Genomic DNA, 13,821 nt, shown 5'->3' with positions numbered 1-13,821 from the left:
TGGCAACATGGGGGTATTTTTGCAAGACTTTATTGTTTTAACAGTTTGTATCATCTCAGTACACTTTAGATATATTTACAGTACAAATCTTATTGGTGGACAGGACGTTGTTAGGTTGGTAAATCTTCCAGAGAAATATTCATATTCATTAAGTTGCCCTGGTTGGGTAGACTGATTGTCGAGGCCGAGGTAAGGACAAGCTTTCTTACTCAACTGTGATACAATAAAAATACTAAATCTCAATCTAAGGCACCGTTCTATCCTATTATTATAGACAACGTTGAGGACGAAGAGCAGTCGGCTCTGCGCTCGAGCCCTCAAAGATGCAGCAGGACCTGGAATAGATACAGTATCTGTTCAAGCAGCAGCTACAACAGCCCCCCCAACAGGTGCTACTCACGAGCGGAGAGGGGAGTAGGAAAGGTTTCGGGGGGGAGTCTGGGTTGTAGGCAAGTATTGGGTTATGAGTGACTGACTTCTAGACCGTCTGGGAAGGAACAAAGCGCAGACAAATGATTGTTACCTCCAGAATTTCACACAACTCTCCTACGAGCCTGTACAGTAAAGCTGCTCCTCTGTAACCATCCTTTAAACTTAGCAAGCATTCTGCGACAGTGCAAACAGTCTCAAGTCTTCTACATGAATAATGCATGGAAGCTAAAAGCGGGCAGCTCTGAGAGACATGGTAAATAATGAAGGACGGTGTCTGGAGTCGGTTACATTCTTTGAGCTTATTGATCAAAGCTGACATCGAAAGCCTCTAGTCTTTATGTACAAAGAGATTTTAGTTAGCAAGAGGGGGATGAAAGCCGGCAGAGAAAAAGGCAGAAAAAATCAAGGTCCCCAAATGTCGTGCTTGCATTAGTCAAGGGTAGGGAATTTCAAGATTTTAACACAACCCATGAGAGATGCAGAGGAGACAAAAAACAGTATGGAAAACAAGTCTGACCCACGTCATATTGTGCCTCATACTACAAAGAATAGTTGCGACCTGAGCTGATATGCCCTCCATAACTATCCACCAGCACCCCCACATCCTTTGACATAATATTAAACACATTTTGATGACATTAAACGCATCATAAAGAGGCACAGCCATGACTCTTATCATGGGTAAAACGTGTTGCTAAGCGCTGTCACGACTCTGCTCGCCACCAAAGTGTCCCCTCGTTAAGTCTCTGTGAGGCAATATTCAGAATCAGGGCTTGGGAATAAGAGGCTGAAAGCTCTCAAACATACACACAAATACACATACTTTGAGAAACATATAGTGGGTCCCTGCTTGGCCCCTTGTTTTGCAGAGCTCTTGTGGAAGAGGGCTTGTTGTGGGTGGGTTTCCAGGCTGCCCAAACGTAACCTGACTACCCCCCGTCACAGGGCACGAGTCCAACAGAAACCTAACTTACAGCACAGTCACATACACAGAGACTTCAATTATCCACATCCTGACGCCACCCCGTCCTAAACATGGCTTCATTTGCCTAATACTGATTATATACACAATACGATAACACTTAAATATATGTAGAAATGTATTTTCATATATAAACAAACAGCCAAATTTTATATTATAAAAAAATAGCTGAAATGCATTTTGTCAGGTGTAGCAGCTAGTGTGTTGGGACTCTTCAAAGAAGGTTAGCGGGAAGTAAAGGTAGCTAATGAAGGAGCCGCACAGACAGAAGGAAGGGTGGAAAAGAGCAGGCGGATGTGTTGGTGAAGCTCAAGTTAACATCAGATCATTTTTAGTTTCAGTAAAGGTGAACTCAGTAACAAACGCAAACCATCTTCAGAAGCTCAGAAGCAGCTATGAATGAAAGTGATGGACTTCACCTGTGAGTCGTGTTAGTGTGTTAGTTACGGTTACTCAAACACTTCTGTCGTACAGATGCCGTCGGTGGAGTCGTCACTTAAGGAAACTGGATGAGATTCTGATGGAAATGACAATGTTGTGTGTGTTAGTAAACTTAAATTCTATATACAAATGTAGAAAATAACAAAACATACACGGACCAGAAGCCCTAAACCAACAGACTGCTGAAACTTCACTCAACAACATATGAATTCACTACAGTGTTGTCATGAACCTCAACACTCATCAGCTTCACATTGAACTGTCAGCGCTGTGCTCCTGAAGCCCTCTAGCGGCCAAAAGAAGGAAACACATGATGACAGAAGCTGGGAGACGGGTGTGTGTGTGTGTGTGTGTGTGTGTGTTATGCATTTAAACTGGGCCTGAAGGAACAGAGATCTGTGAAGTATGAACACAGGATGCACTCTGAAGTCGAAGCACATGACGGACGATAGCTAGACTGTGTGTATGATCCTCAGAACAAGCGTTTTAGTATATTCACACTTCAAAATTCAAAGTTGGGAAAAAATGGTAAGGCCATATCTGCTGGATGCTGCCACAAGCAGCCGGTCAAGTAAATTAAGATGAATCACATGCAAAACCTGGTATGCTATCCGCACCCAAACCTCCGACACAACAGAATGTATTAACCTTCCTTGAACTCATGACATTAACCTCATGTGTCCTGGAATATTCTCATATGAGAAAAAAAGACTATGATAACAATAATTACAATAACAAAGAAGCCAAAATTAATAAATTACAACAACAACGCACCCCTGACGAAGACGAAACTCTTAAAAAACATCATTATAATTGAACATAACATAGAAAAAAAACAGAGGAACTAAACACAAGAGGAAGAGGAAAGAGACCCGAAGTGAGCCTGTTGGAGGAATATATGGAATTTCCCTGAAGTGTAATGTTTTCTTAATATATTTATATCATTTTAATATCTGTTTGCACATCATTTAGGGTGCAAATGTAACACTTGGGGTGGTCTTTCCACTTTATCTTGTGCGCCTCCCTCAAGAAGAGGAGGAGGAGAAAGAGAAGGAAGCTGTTCAGAACTGGTAGAGGACTTTTTTTTTTTTCTTAAAGGAGCTCAGCGGGAGAGGAACTTTATGAGTGCAACAGTAAGAGGCTTCTCAGCGACAGCTGCAGCATCAGATTTCTGCAGAGACAAAAGAGGAAAGAGTTATCCATGTTAACAAAAGTACGTCTAAAAGTGCACATTGCCAAATAAGAGTGGCTCCTCACCTGACAGGGCTTCTATGGGTTGATTAGAGGAATGCAGGGTGTTGACGGGGGCTCCCTTGTCCTCGAAGGCTACCCTGGTCCCATCTGAGCTCCCGTCACAGTTAATCAAGACCTGGTTACAGCCCTCTGCCTCGATGAGGGGCCGAGTCTTGGAGTGGACGTTGAGGTCAATGAGTTCCTCAAAGCTCCATTGGTTGGATTTACCGTTGAGACCTGAGACCAAACCCACCTTGGCAGAGTCCTGCTCATTCAGGAACTCCGAGCCCTCAACGAGGCGGCCCTTTGGGACTGGACTGGAGACGAGACGAGAAGGGGGAAAAGAGGTCGTGGGAGGCGGTTAGGAAAGTGATTCTGGGAGGTGACAAGACACATTTCTCACAAGTTATGAGATGGAGAAGTGACAGAAAGAAATCCAGACCAATAAAGGACAAGTCTGGTTTATTCTACATATTTCAACAAGGCTGAAACCAACAACAGGTTAGTTACCCTCAACACTTTCCTACGCAGCCTGTGGCACTCACCCCCGAACCAAATCTGTCCTAATGAGGAAGAAAACCCTTAAAATGGGGCACAGATACAGTTTAAAGGGGTTTCTTAAACAGCTGGATGCTGTTAACTGAACATACCAGATGGTTTATTACACAGGATGATCTGAGAAATCATGCTGGGAAACAGTTTGGAAAAAGCACAGACAACTTTCAAAAAATACTTGGATGAACCATCTGTCTATCATGGGCTACATCAACCAATCAGGGGACCACATGACAGAGCCGGAGCCAGTCGGGAGAAGAGAGCAAACATGTTTTCCATTGAGTAAAGCCTTCAGGACCTTTCTTTGCTCTCCTTTCAATGAAGAAATACACTTCGGATGCTACAGCAGCACCTACGCTAACCTCTGTAGGAGGCGGCATTGCTGCTTTCAAACGAAAACTTCAAGCTTCTCGCTGTCTCAACACCTAAATCACGCCTGTAAGACAGCGATTGGTTCAGACACAAGCACATCACTTGGAGTCTGGCAAGATGGATTCCTGCGTGATCTCATGTGATCTTGTGAGTCCATCTGCCTCGCAAGGCAAGGGCACTGTAATATATTAAGAAATTATGAAACAAGCGTCCTGTGATGTGAATGTGATAAAACTGGAGCTTTCCTGGAAAGCTAATGTGAGGCTCTTTGAATTAGGATATTGGATACAAACCAACAGCTGTGGGTGTTTTGATATGCATAAAAAAAAAATCTCATCTGGTCTGCACAAATCATAAACTATATTCAGCAGTTAATTAAACACTGTCAGTTTCTGTGCAGGATTCATCAGCTGTTCTGAAGTCATACCTCACTGCCTGAGTTTCATCTGTGCTTATGCCATTGTTATTCTCCTTGTCGTCGGTCTCTGGTTTTCCATTCACGCTGCCCAGGGGCTCCTCTCGTTGTTTCACCGGCTCGCCAGAGGACAGACCGCACAAATCTGCCTCGGCCTCCATGGTCATATCATCCATCTGGCCTTGGATCAGAAGACACGGGTCATAAGTCACATCGAGAGTTATGTAAATTCACACAAACAAGCCATTTGTGCAAAGCATATGCAAACCAACATACAGAGAAGGACACGCACCTTCACCGACGCGTATATGAATCATGTACTCTGATATCCCGGACCACTTACTCAGGGTTTCAGAGTTCATCTGGTCCAGTCCCTCCTCTTCATTGTCCTGCGAGCATTTATCGTCATCGCCTGCATCCTTCTATGCAGGAGACGCAAACGTGTTAACATTCAGTATCGCAGACACTTTGAGAAACACGGGCCGAATGGACGTGAGCTCACCTTGTCATTTTGGTCCCCTTTTCTTGTTCTCTTCATTATCTCCTCAATTCTCTGGAGGGGAAAAACAGAGCAGAGACTGAATTTTGATGTAGAACTTGTGGTCAAAACAAAGTCTCCAGTTTTTCACAATGAAAGAGGATTCTCTCCTCTAATCTCTCCGAACCTTCTTCCTCTCCATCCGTTCTTGCTGGTTCTGCTGCATGATGCGGTCTCTCTCCTGACGGACCCTCTCTGCCTCCTCCTGGGCCTTGGCCTCAGCCTCCTCCCGTTCCTTCTGGAGCTCGGCCTGTTTCACTGCCTCCTCTTCTGCCAGTCTCACACGCTCCTCCTCTGCTAGGCGAGCCTCTTCTTCTTCTTTTATTTTCCTCTCCTCTGCAAGCTTCTTCTCCTCCTCCAAACGTTTCAGTCGCGCCTCCTCTGCTAAACGTTCCTCTTCTTCCTTTCTCAGCCTGGGATGGTACAGAAAGAGCAGCGAAATGGCTTGAAAGCATACTGACAAACAAATATGGGTAGTTTTCAACAGTATGGGAACTTTTTGGTGTGGACGTCTCATTATCAAAAATGCTAACTGTGCTTTTAATGGGACAGACATTTAATTTCACATAATGACAACTACAATTCCCTCCAACAGTGCTGTCGATGGTTCATTGCTGTGTCATGTGATGCATCGCTGCCGTGCACAAAATGACAACGGCAATTTTTTTGGGAGATAAGAACAAGACACTGAATATTTCCTATTAACTTACTTCTCCTCCTCCTCCCTCTGTACCCTGAGCTGCTCCTCTCTCTCTTTCTGCTCTCGCATCAGTCTGCGGTTCTCCGCCAGGATCTTGGCCGCCTCAGCCGCTGAGCTGGTGCCCGTCGAGGCTTTAGAGTTTCACAGGTGGAAAGACAAACAAAGAGGACAGCACTTTATATCGCATTCACAAGACGTGGGCCAGCTGTGACGGAAAAAGGCTGAATCACAATAGAGGAGAAAGCGGCTTGAGAGGGAGTTGTGTAACTTTCACATGATCATCCCTCTGCTCTTTGAAAGACCCCGACTCCAATTATTCTCTGTGGGAATACACACACTGTACTGAGCATGGGTTTGACAATATGACAGTAACACCATAAGATAAAATAAATGTGTCCACACTAATATAATAGCATTCATCCCTTTAATATCTCTGACTGAATGACGCTATGCTAGGATCGACGAATTCCTTAACTGTGCCACCTGCAACAATTTTGTTCTTACATCTTTCTAACTGACAGTCTTTGGCCTCTTGCATGGAGTAAGTAAACCATTACCAAACTACTTTATCTTGCAGAACATCATTTTCTCCAGGAGGTGGCAGCAGCAACAACCCCAGATCTGTAACAGGATGTGACTCCAGCTGGAACTTAATAGGCCTCCCGCTCCACTGAGATTTATTGCAAACTGAGCTGCTGCCACGTCAGTTTGCAGCACACAAACACAGACACAGACACACAGTTCTATATGTGGTCTGGCTATCAAAACAGATGATAATGCTCTATTATCTTCAAACCAAACTGAAGCAGTACTAAACCATGATGCTGTACTAACAGAGAGAGAGAGAGAGTTCAAAAGGGAACAAGAAAGGCTCATTATTCTGGTTCGCATAATAATAATATTCAATATAAAATTCGAACAGATATCTCAAGTCTGTTCTGCAGCTTTAACAGAGTGGTTTACAGGTTAACAATTATTTTAACTCCTCCTCTGTGATTTCTTTTGGATCCAAGATCTAGAGTGGTTTAATATCCTGTTTTTCCTCAGTTCTATATATATAATGTTAAGTATAAATGGACCAGGTGTCTGGACAATGAATAGTAGGAGAATGACGGGTAAGAAGGCTTTGTGTAGGTAGGAACAACCTTTTCGTGCAACAGATTAAGGGACGCTCGACTATCCAAAGGTAGTTATCTGGAACAACATGTGCCTCGGTAAAATGCCAGAGGGAACAAAGAAATGATCTTTTCTTGGAGTCTAAATAGGTTTGGACCTGCATGACTAAGAATGTGAGTGATATTTATTTATCTGAGATGAAAAAGATTGCAGCTTGTCTCTTCCCTCATTGAAACTGACAGCATGACTCGATGCACCAGTGCAAACATCCTGGTTGCCAGAATAACATTTAGTCTCCGCAAATATTGGTCCAAACTAATTCAAACCAGTCAGCTGACAAAAGTTGTTAAGTCTGCTTTTATATGGGCTTATTATTAGACGTTTTGTACTAATATCAGACACCTTCTGCGGTGAGATATATTTTTATGGAGCACAATGAAACATTTATGCAGTGAACTGCAGTCTTATCACTGAGAATGACTCACCATCTTTGTCTTTGGTCTTGCTGGAGTCAGAGGACTGCGGGGACACAGCCTGGACAGGACACAGATCCTTGGACTTAGAGTCCCTCTTACGCAGGGTGGGGGGCCCTGTTGGAGTGAGAGCTGGCTTCTGGATAGGTGGAGGCTTGGCTGACGTCGGCTGGGGGGATGGGGGACGTTGTTTCATTGCGCCAGGTGAGGGTGGGCGTGTCTTTGAATTTTGCCTGTAAGAGAAAATTAAGCGTTGTGTCCATTTGTGTTTTATAATGAAATTCAAATTAAAGGCAGCATCGAAACTCTGAAGAAAACTAAGTGAAAATATCACTACATCACATGAGCTGAACTGAAGGATGCCTGCAGTCTTACTTGGCTGCTGCTGGGGAGGGGGTCCTTTTTGGAGCTGGCTTGGGGGCTGGGGATGGTGAGCGGTTACGTCCCAGGGTAGTAGATGGGGAGGCGGGACGTTGCCCTCCAGGCGATGCTGACTGTTTGTCCTTCTGTATTTCCACAGAGATGGGACAGAAGTGGAAAAAAGAGATCAGAGACCAAGGATCATGTTAAGAACTCAATGCAGCCTCACAAACACCTCTACCTATTCCAAAATGTCACGGTAATTTAAATATCTTTGCATCATAAGCAAAACAGTTGGAAATCATGTAACCAGGTTGAATTGACATCACAAAAGGATCAGTGCACATTACTCACTGCCAGTGATTCTCATCATTCTGGCGTGTGATAAAGCCCCTCATCAGAGCTCAGGTCTTAATGCAGACATGAACTGTAAGCTGTTCAACCAAACAACGTTTTTTCCTCCTCAGATTCTATCATTTATTGTACTTTGGAGACCACAAAAAAGTGAAAGTATCTTAAGTTAAGGAAAAAAGGGGAAAAAATGACTTCTACTAATACTGATGTTCTAATTTATCCCTTTAATCAACTTCTAATCATTAATGTTGATCTTGGACCCTCAACAGAGTCCCATCTAGGTTGGGTCTAGGCAACTGAATCATCTTTACATGTGAACAGAATCAGGAGTTTGTGTAAAAAAAAAAAAAAAAAAAAAGTTCAAAACCCTGAAAGAAATACAGAAAAACAGGGATGACTGATAAATTTTAACTGAACTAAGTCTGCCTCTGTGTCTTTCAGCTTCACTGGCATTTCAAACGGTGGCACAATGCTGGTGTGAGGGAGGCCATGTGTCAGGTTTTAATTCATCTATTTTTAATGCCCATGTGCTATGTTTGGCACTGTAAACATGATGACAGGGCGCAGCAAGGTCAACCATGTGACGCTCAGACAGACACAAACAGGACTGTCCCACCTCAGGCCTTCAGTGCTGAATGATAAGTGAGTCAATCAGATTTTATAAAGCACTTACAATAGACTGAATTAGCTTCGGTCACACCTATTGACAATCATTCTCAGCATTTGGAGGATGGGAAGGAAAAGCAGGACAGTAAACAGATAACTGGTGTACAGTTATAACAGGGACAAGACATTCATTTTCTGTTTATGGTAATCCAACACTGGCACCAGAGCAGCATATAGACAGAGTGTCTTTGTATGAAGGAGGGATCCGGAAGTGATCTTAAAGGCACACACAGCAGTAACAGACATTTACTGTACTTTACCATGGTGACCTTAAACGCCACACTGCATCCATTAATGCTGCTTTCTAATTTTTACTGTGCAATCATTTGGTATAAGTAATATCCACATCCTATGCAGGCAGCCTAACTCAGCTTCCTTTAAAGACACAATTCAACCTAAGTGTAACACAATGCCTGAGTGATACGCTCTGAGTTTCCATTATCTCCGCACCAATCTGTGCATGCGGAGGAGAGAAGACAATGAAATGGTGAGCGAAGTCAAAAGCTTTTTACATCTGGCCCCAGAGTCAGGGTGGGGTCAGCTTTGCATGGCCTGATCTGTCATCAATCAGGCTACTGTGGATCTCTTTGTCTCAGGCTACGACAATGAGTCAATGAGTCCCTTCACAGCCACAGAGAGAACAGGCAGGTTATGAGAAAGAGCCGGGCACTGTGGGCCATCAAGTGAGAACGTCACATACTGTATGAAAGGCAGTAAGTAGGATAGCACCGATCTATGAACACGTTCATATTACAAGTGACCAGCATAGGCCACAGAACAGCTGGAGGAACATTTCCCTATGGTTAGCATCCTGCAGCAGTGCTTTGACAGGCAAATGTAGCAGGATATATGCATATAAATCAGAGTCTTTGGTTGCATCCACTCTCTTCTCTGAGCAAAGTCATTTCAATATAGGAAAGCGTGCATTTGTTGTCACTACTCAAGACAACTGTGTACCTTCAACTTCATGCTGGTTTCCAGACAGCCTCTGGAAAAGTTAAGCCTCTCCTCCAGTGGCACCAACAATTAAATCATAGCTAAATAGCTGAATAAATGTTGCTAAGCTCGCACCAAAAACGTTAAACGTATTATTACAACAGTGAAAAGACGAACCGGGAAGGTTTTCTTTGGTTTCTGTTGAGTTTGAATGAAGTGTGTTTTAAGTTGATAAAATTACTGTATCTGTAATTGGAGTCTGGTGGCTTTGGCAAAAGCCATATAACAGCTGTTCCTGGTTAGACAAAAAGGATCTTACTCTTAAACAAAAAAGGATTTTTTTCCATAAAATTGTCATACACTTAGAATAATAATCCGAGGCCGTCTGTGGCAAAAAACGACACTTTCAGTGGACTACGCTGACGGTGCGCAATCGCCCAGAGGGATTACACTGCAGCCTGTTTTGCAGCTGCTGGCTGTAGCACTATCACTCAATACTGGACCAATATCAAACCATGGTGTCCCCATTAGTCACTTACACACAAAAACATGGAAAATAGGGCCCATAAACACAGGTAACATGTGACCAGAATTTCTCCCATTTGTCCGAGACACTGAAGCACCAAAAACCCTGATGCATGGTGCAAAGTGCCACACATTTCAACGGCATTTAACATACGATGTGGTTATTGAAGAATGTGATTAACTGTTTAAAATGGCTCTTATAATATACGCTATATTTTTTCAGACAATGTTTAAACTTATACTTTAACTCTGTTCAATTTTGACTGTTTAAACTTACAAACTTAAACAGTCTATATTTTCTGAGTCAAATTCAGTGACTTTCCCATGGAAATAAAAGCAGAATATTGCTGGTAATTAAAAGACCTGACAACACAGTACTGTTATTTTTCAGCAATTATCTTGTACTGTATAATATTCTTTCAACTGCAGTTTTTGGTAATATGCAGTATGCAACCTATTTCTACGACCAGAATGTCCAGAATGACGTTACATCCTACACATGTACTAACTTATCTACTATCTATTGTTACTCTGTAGTCTGGACTGGGAAGTTAGAAGATTAGAGATGCTATCTCAAAACTCTCATCTAGGATTTACGATCAGTCAGTGCAAACTGACTGACTAACAGAGCTTTAAAAGAATTACAAATGGTGCTGTTGACGGTATATAAGAAATTAATTTCATAAAATCCTCAAATTGAGATATCATTACTGACAGTTAAAATAAACAGACATCATGTTACAAAATGGTTCTCCATACAACACTGATATTTGGGCTTCCAAGCCGGGTAAATAATGCAAAAGCATGAGTGACTGGACCCATTAAATGAAATGCTATCAAAGCATTGTCAGCAGCTTTGCCTTTCAACACTCTACAAGCACACACAGCAACAGCATCAGTCTGCTGGCGACCTCATGCACTGTCATTTTACACACATGTATCCACGCTTGCAGAGCCGTATAAGATCAATTTAATTACTTAGATGAAGATACGAAAAACAGCTAAAGGAGAAGGGAACAGACATTCAGGAAACCCATCTGCAGTGAAAGCTTTCATTTCAGTTCAGCATTAACAACATCATACACTTCTTTCTGTAAATATCTGATTCAAACAGTTCTTTTTTTTGCAGAGCAGTGGTGTTAGTACCATGAGCATCAAGAGTCATTCTCACCAGTGAAGGGTCGAGGGCTCCGTCGGCCGACACAGAGGTGGTCATGCCGCTCTTCTGTCGGTCAATGCTGCGGCTGCGCAAGGGTCCACGCGGTGGGTGCAGGGGACTGGCAGAGGCTGAGCGAGGACACAGGTGACACTCTGGTAAAGGACACAGTCATCGCAGGGCCAGGGGAGCACAACCAATGGGAGGCGTGATAAGCGGCCGAGATGGGCAGCAAAGCAGCGAAGAGCAAATGGACGGAAGCATAAAGAGAGTGGAGAGAAAGAAAAAGAGGGAGAGGAGCAGCGAGGGGAAGGGAGGGCAGATGATGGTTGAAGGAAATGCAGGAGAAGGGGATAAGAGTGCGCACACACACACACACACACACACACACACACACACACACACACACACACAAAGCGATTTGTTAGATATAGCACTTTAGGCAGGCAACAGCTTGATTTCTGAAGCTTTGATTGGGCTGGAGATTACTGGGGACATGAGCAGCAGAGAGCAACAATCTCACAAAAACCCCGGACACTCCACAGCTGCAAAAGCCTCTGGACACAACATGAACAAACCCCAACACCAAGCACCAAAGCACAGCACACACGAAGCAAAACCTACCACCAGCACAGCAGAACAAACAGTAACACTCCACACACATATCACACAGACTTATTCAAGTAAACTAAACGCACTGTGAATGTGGATAGTGTTGTTTGTTGTGTTACAATAACGTAAAGACAGCATCTTTGAGTCCTTCTTGCAATCATGCTGTAACTTTCCAGACTCCAGATCAGTCTTTGAATGCAACACTGGTTGTAGTTTCAGGTCTCTAATATCTCAACTGCATGTAAACAGGACCACCTGATCTAAAATGTTGATGCTGAGCTGCTAAATAACTATAATCCTGGAATGAAAATGAGTGGAAAAGCACTGTCTTTAGCACTGAGTTGAAGTGTAGCCTGTACTTACTAAGGAGAGTATACTGCTGTCCACTGGCTATGAGCTTGCTGTGTCAGACTGAGGGATTAGCCTGTGATAATCCCAAGACCTGGAGGACTCTCCCTGCCACAGCCTGGTCACAAATGTATTTGTAATTTATTCTGACTGCCCATTGAGCAGCACTACAGTATGGTGACTATGAAATTTCCGCTGCCATGGGCTACCACTGCTGCTGCTAATGCAGATGTGTCATGCTTCTACTGTGGCTATATTTAGCAGAAGATCTATAGCCGCTAATGGGTTTGTAATGGTCAGTCAATAAACACCACAACCTAAAACCAACAAGGGTAATACAGATGCAGCTTTGGAGTGAGTCAGTGCTTTACAGTGTGGTTCTCTCTATCTTAAAAAGAAAGAAAAATGCAGCATTCGTTCGTGTAGGTCAGGAGGTTCTTTATCAGTGTCTACGCTGCGTTAAATTACTCCCAGTGGGGCATAAAACATAAAAAAAAAATATTCACTTAAAATGTAAGGCAAGCTATCCAGCGAGACATAAAACGTGACCTAAATGGCTTCAGAGTATATTTTTCTGCAAAACCTCAACCCAAGTGCCAGAATGAGGACGTACTGAATTTGAACTGGTGTGACTTCAAGCCTATTTCAGCACCGACTACTAGAATCCCCAGCACTCTGGTCACACTACCGCAACACATGCAACAGCACAACAGTCTAATTCTGACGTAACAAGAGCCAACAGGTAAGCAGCTTAGAGCCAATCTCCCAGCGTGGACTCCGAGGCTCCTCAGATGGAGAGAAAAACTCCCCGCCAAGTCAGCCCTGCTCAGCTCAGCACACAACAGCCAATTGTGTCAGATCTGAGAGTACATGTGAGCTGGACGCCTGTGTGTGTCGATATTTACCAGGCAACTATGCTCTCTCACATGAGTGTACTTTGCTGGAAATAACTACTGTAGATACAAAACATCAACAGCTGATTGTTACAATAGCGGCATTTAAACATGGGGAGCTGCGCAGCGACTTCCGTAATTCCACCACCATGAAGAGGCCACCATTCACTTTGAAAGGATTGTTCCAAAAGCACGAGGGTCTGCAGCAGGGAGCTAGGATGAACTAGTAGAGTGATACTGGGAGCGACTGGGCTGACTTTCTACTGATGAAAAATGAGAGTAAGTAGGGAGGACCAGGGTCTGTGTGAAGCCATCCTTCCTCTCTGTCAGGGTCTCCTAAGCGGAGGTTACCTGGAGCATCTGTTCCTTCAGCTGACAGGGCGGCGGCGCTCTTGCTCCTAGCTAGTGAGGCCTGGGTGGGAGTGAGCAGGCGACTAAGGACCCCTCCATCCACAGTACCGGCCGGTGGCCTGCGAGCTACACGGCCCAAAAAAAAAATCACCCAAAAAGCAAAGGAGAACAAAAAGGCCGAGAAGGAAAGAGTGGATGAGAATGGGGGATGAAGGCAAAAGAAGGGGTGGGGGGGAGGGGGGTCAAATTAAGTTTAGAAAGGTCACCATGTGATTTAACCAACAGGAGAGAATCAACATCAACAACCAAAGGTTAGGTCCCAATAATCTTACATGTGCTCTTTATCAACTGTCTTAATCCTGT

At 43.7% G+C, this 13,821-nt stretch overlaps 1 protein-coding gene across 13 annotated transcripts in view; it reads right to left on the bottom strand.

The window, feature by feature from the left end:
• Window positions 1-14: 14 nt before the first annotated feature.
• map7d3 (MAP7 domain containing 3) overlaps window positions 15-13,821 on the bottom strand; it is a 28,014-nt gene continuing 14,207 nt past the window's right edge. For 5 of the 13 annotated variants that reach the window (XM_076738607.1, XM_076738613.1, XM_076738610.1 and 2 more), the window contains 11 exons: window positions 13,459-13,584; window positions 11,270-11,409; window positions 7,633-7,763; window positions 7,270-7,490; window positions 5,679-5,799; window positions 5,096-5,381; window positions 4,933-4,983; window positions 4,774-4,852; window positions 4,443-4,611; window positions 3,113-3,405; window positions 15-3,026 (listed from right to left, as the gene is read on the bottom strand). In XM_076738607.1, coding sequence (XP_076594722.1) covers window positions 3,019-3,026; window positions 3,113-3,405; window positions 4,443-4,611; window positions 4,774-4,852; window positions 4,933-4,983; window positions 5,096-5,381; window positions 5,679-5,799; window positions 7,270-7,490; window positions 7,633-7,763; window positions 11,270-11,409; window positions 13,459-13,584 — 1,625 coding nt within the window. In that variant the 3' untranslated portion in view covers window positions 15-3,018. The remainder of the gene's footprint in view (window positions 3,027-3,112; window positions 3,406-4,442; window positions 4,612-4,773; window positions 4,853-4,932; window positions 4,984-5,095; window positions 5,382-5,678; window positions 5,800-7,269; window positions 7,491-7,632; window positions 7,764-11,269; window positions 11,410-13,458; window positions 13,585-13,821) is intronic. The other 8 variants (XM_076738611.1, XM_076738618.1, XM_076738620.1 and 5 more) reach the window with 4 other exon arrangements.

Source organism: Chaetodon auriga, chromosome 9 (genome assembly GCF_051107435.1).
Source record: "Chaetodon auriga isolate fChaAug3 chromosome 9, fChaAug3.hap1, whole genome shotgun sequence".
In the NCBI taxonomy this organism is placed as follows: Eukaryota; Metazoa; Chordata; class Actinopteri; order Chaetodontiformes; family Chaetodontidae; genus Chaetodon; species Chaetodon auriga.
The sequence above is the reverse complement of the archived record's forward strand: the minus strand, read 5'-3'. Positions and strand labels throughout refer to the sequence as shown.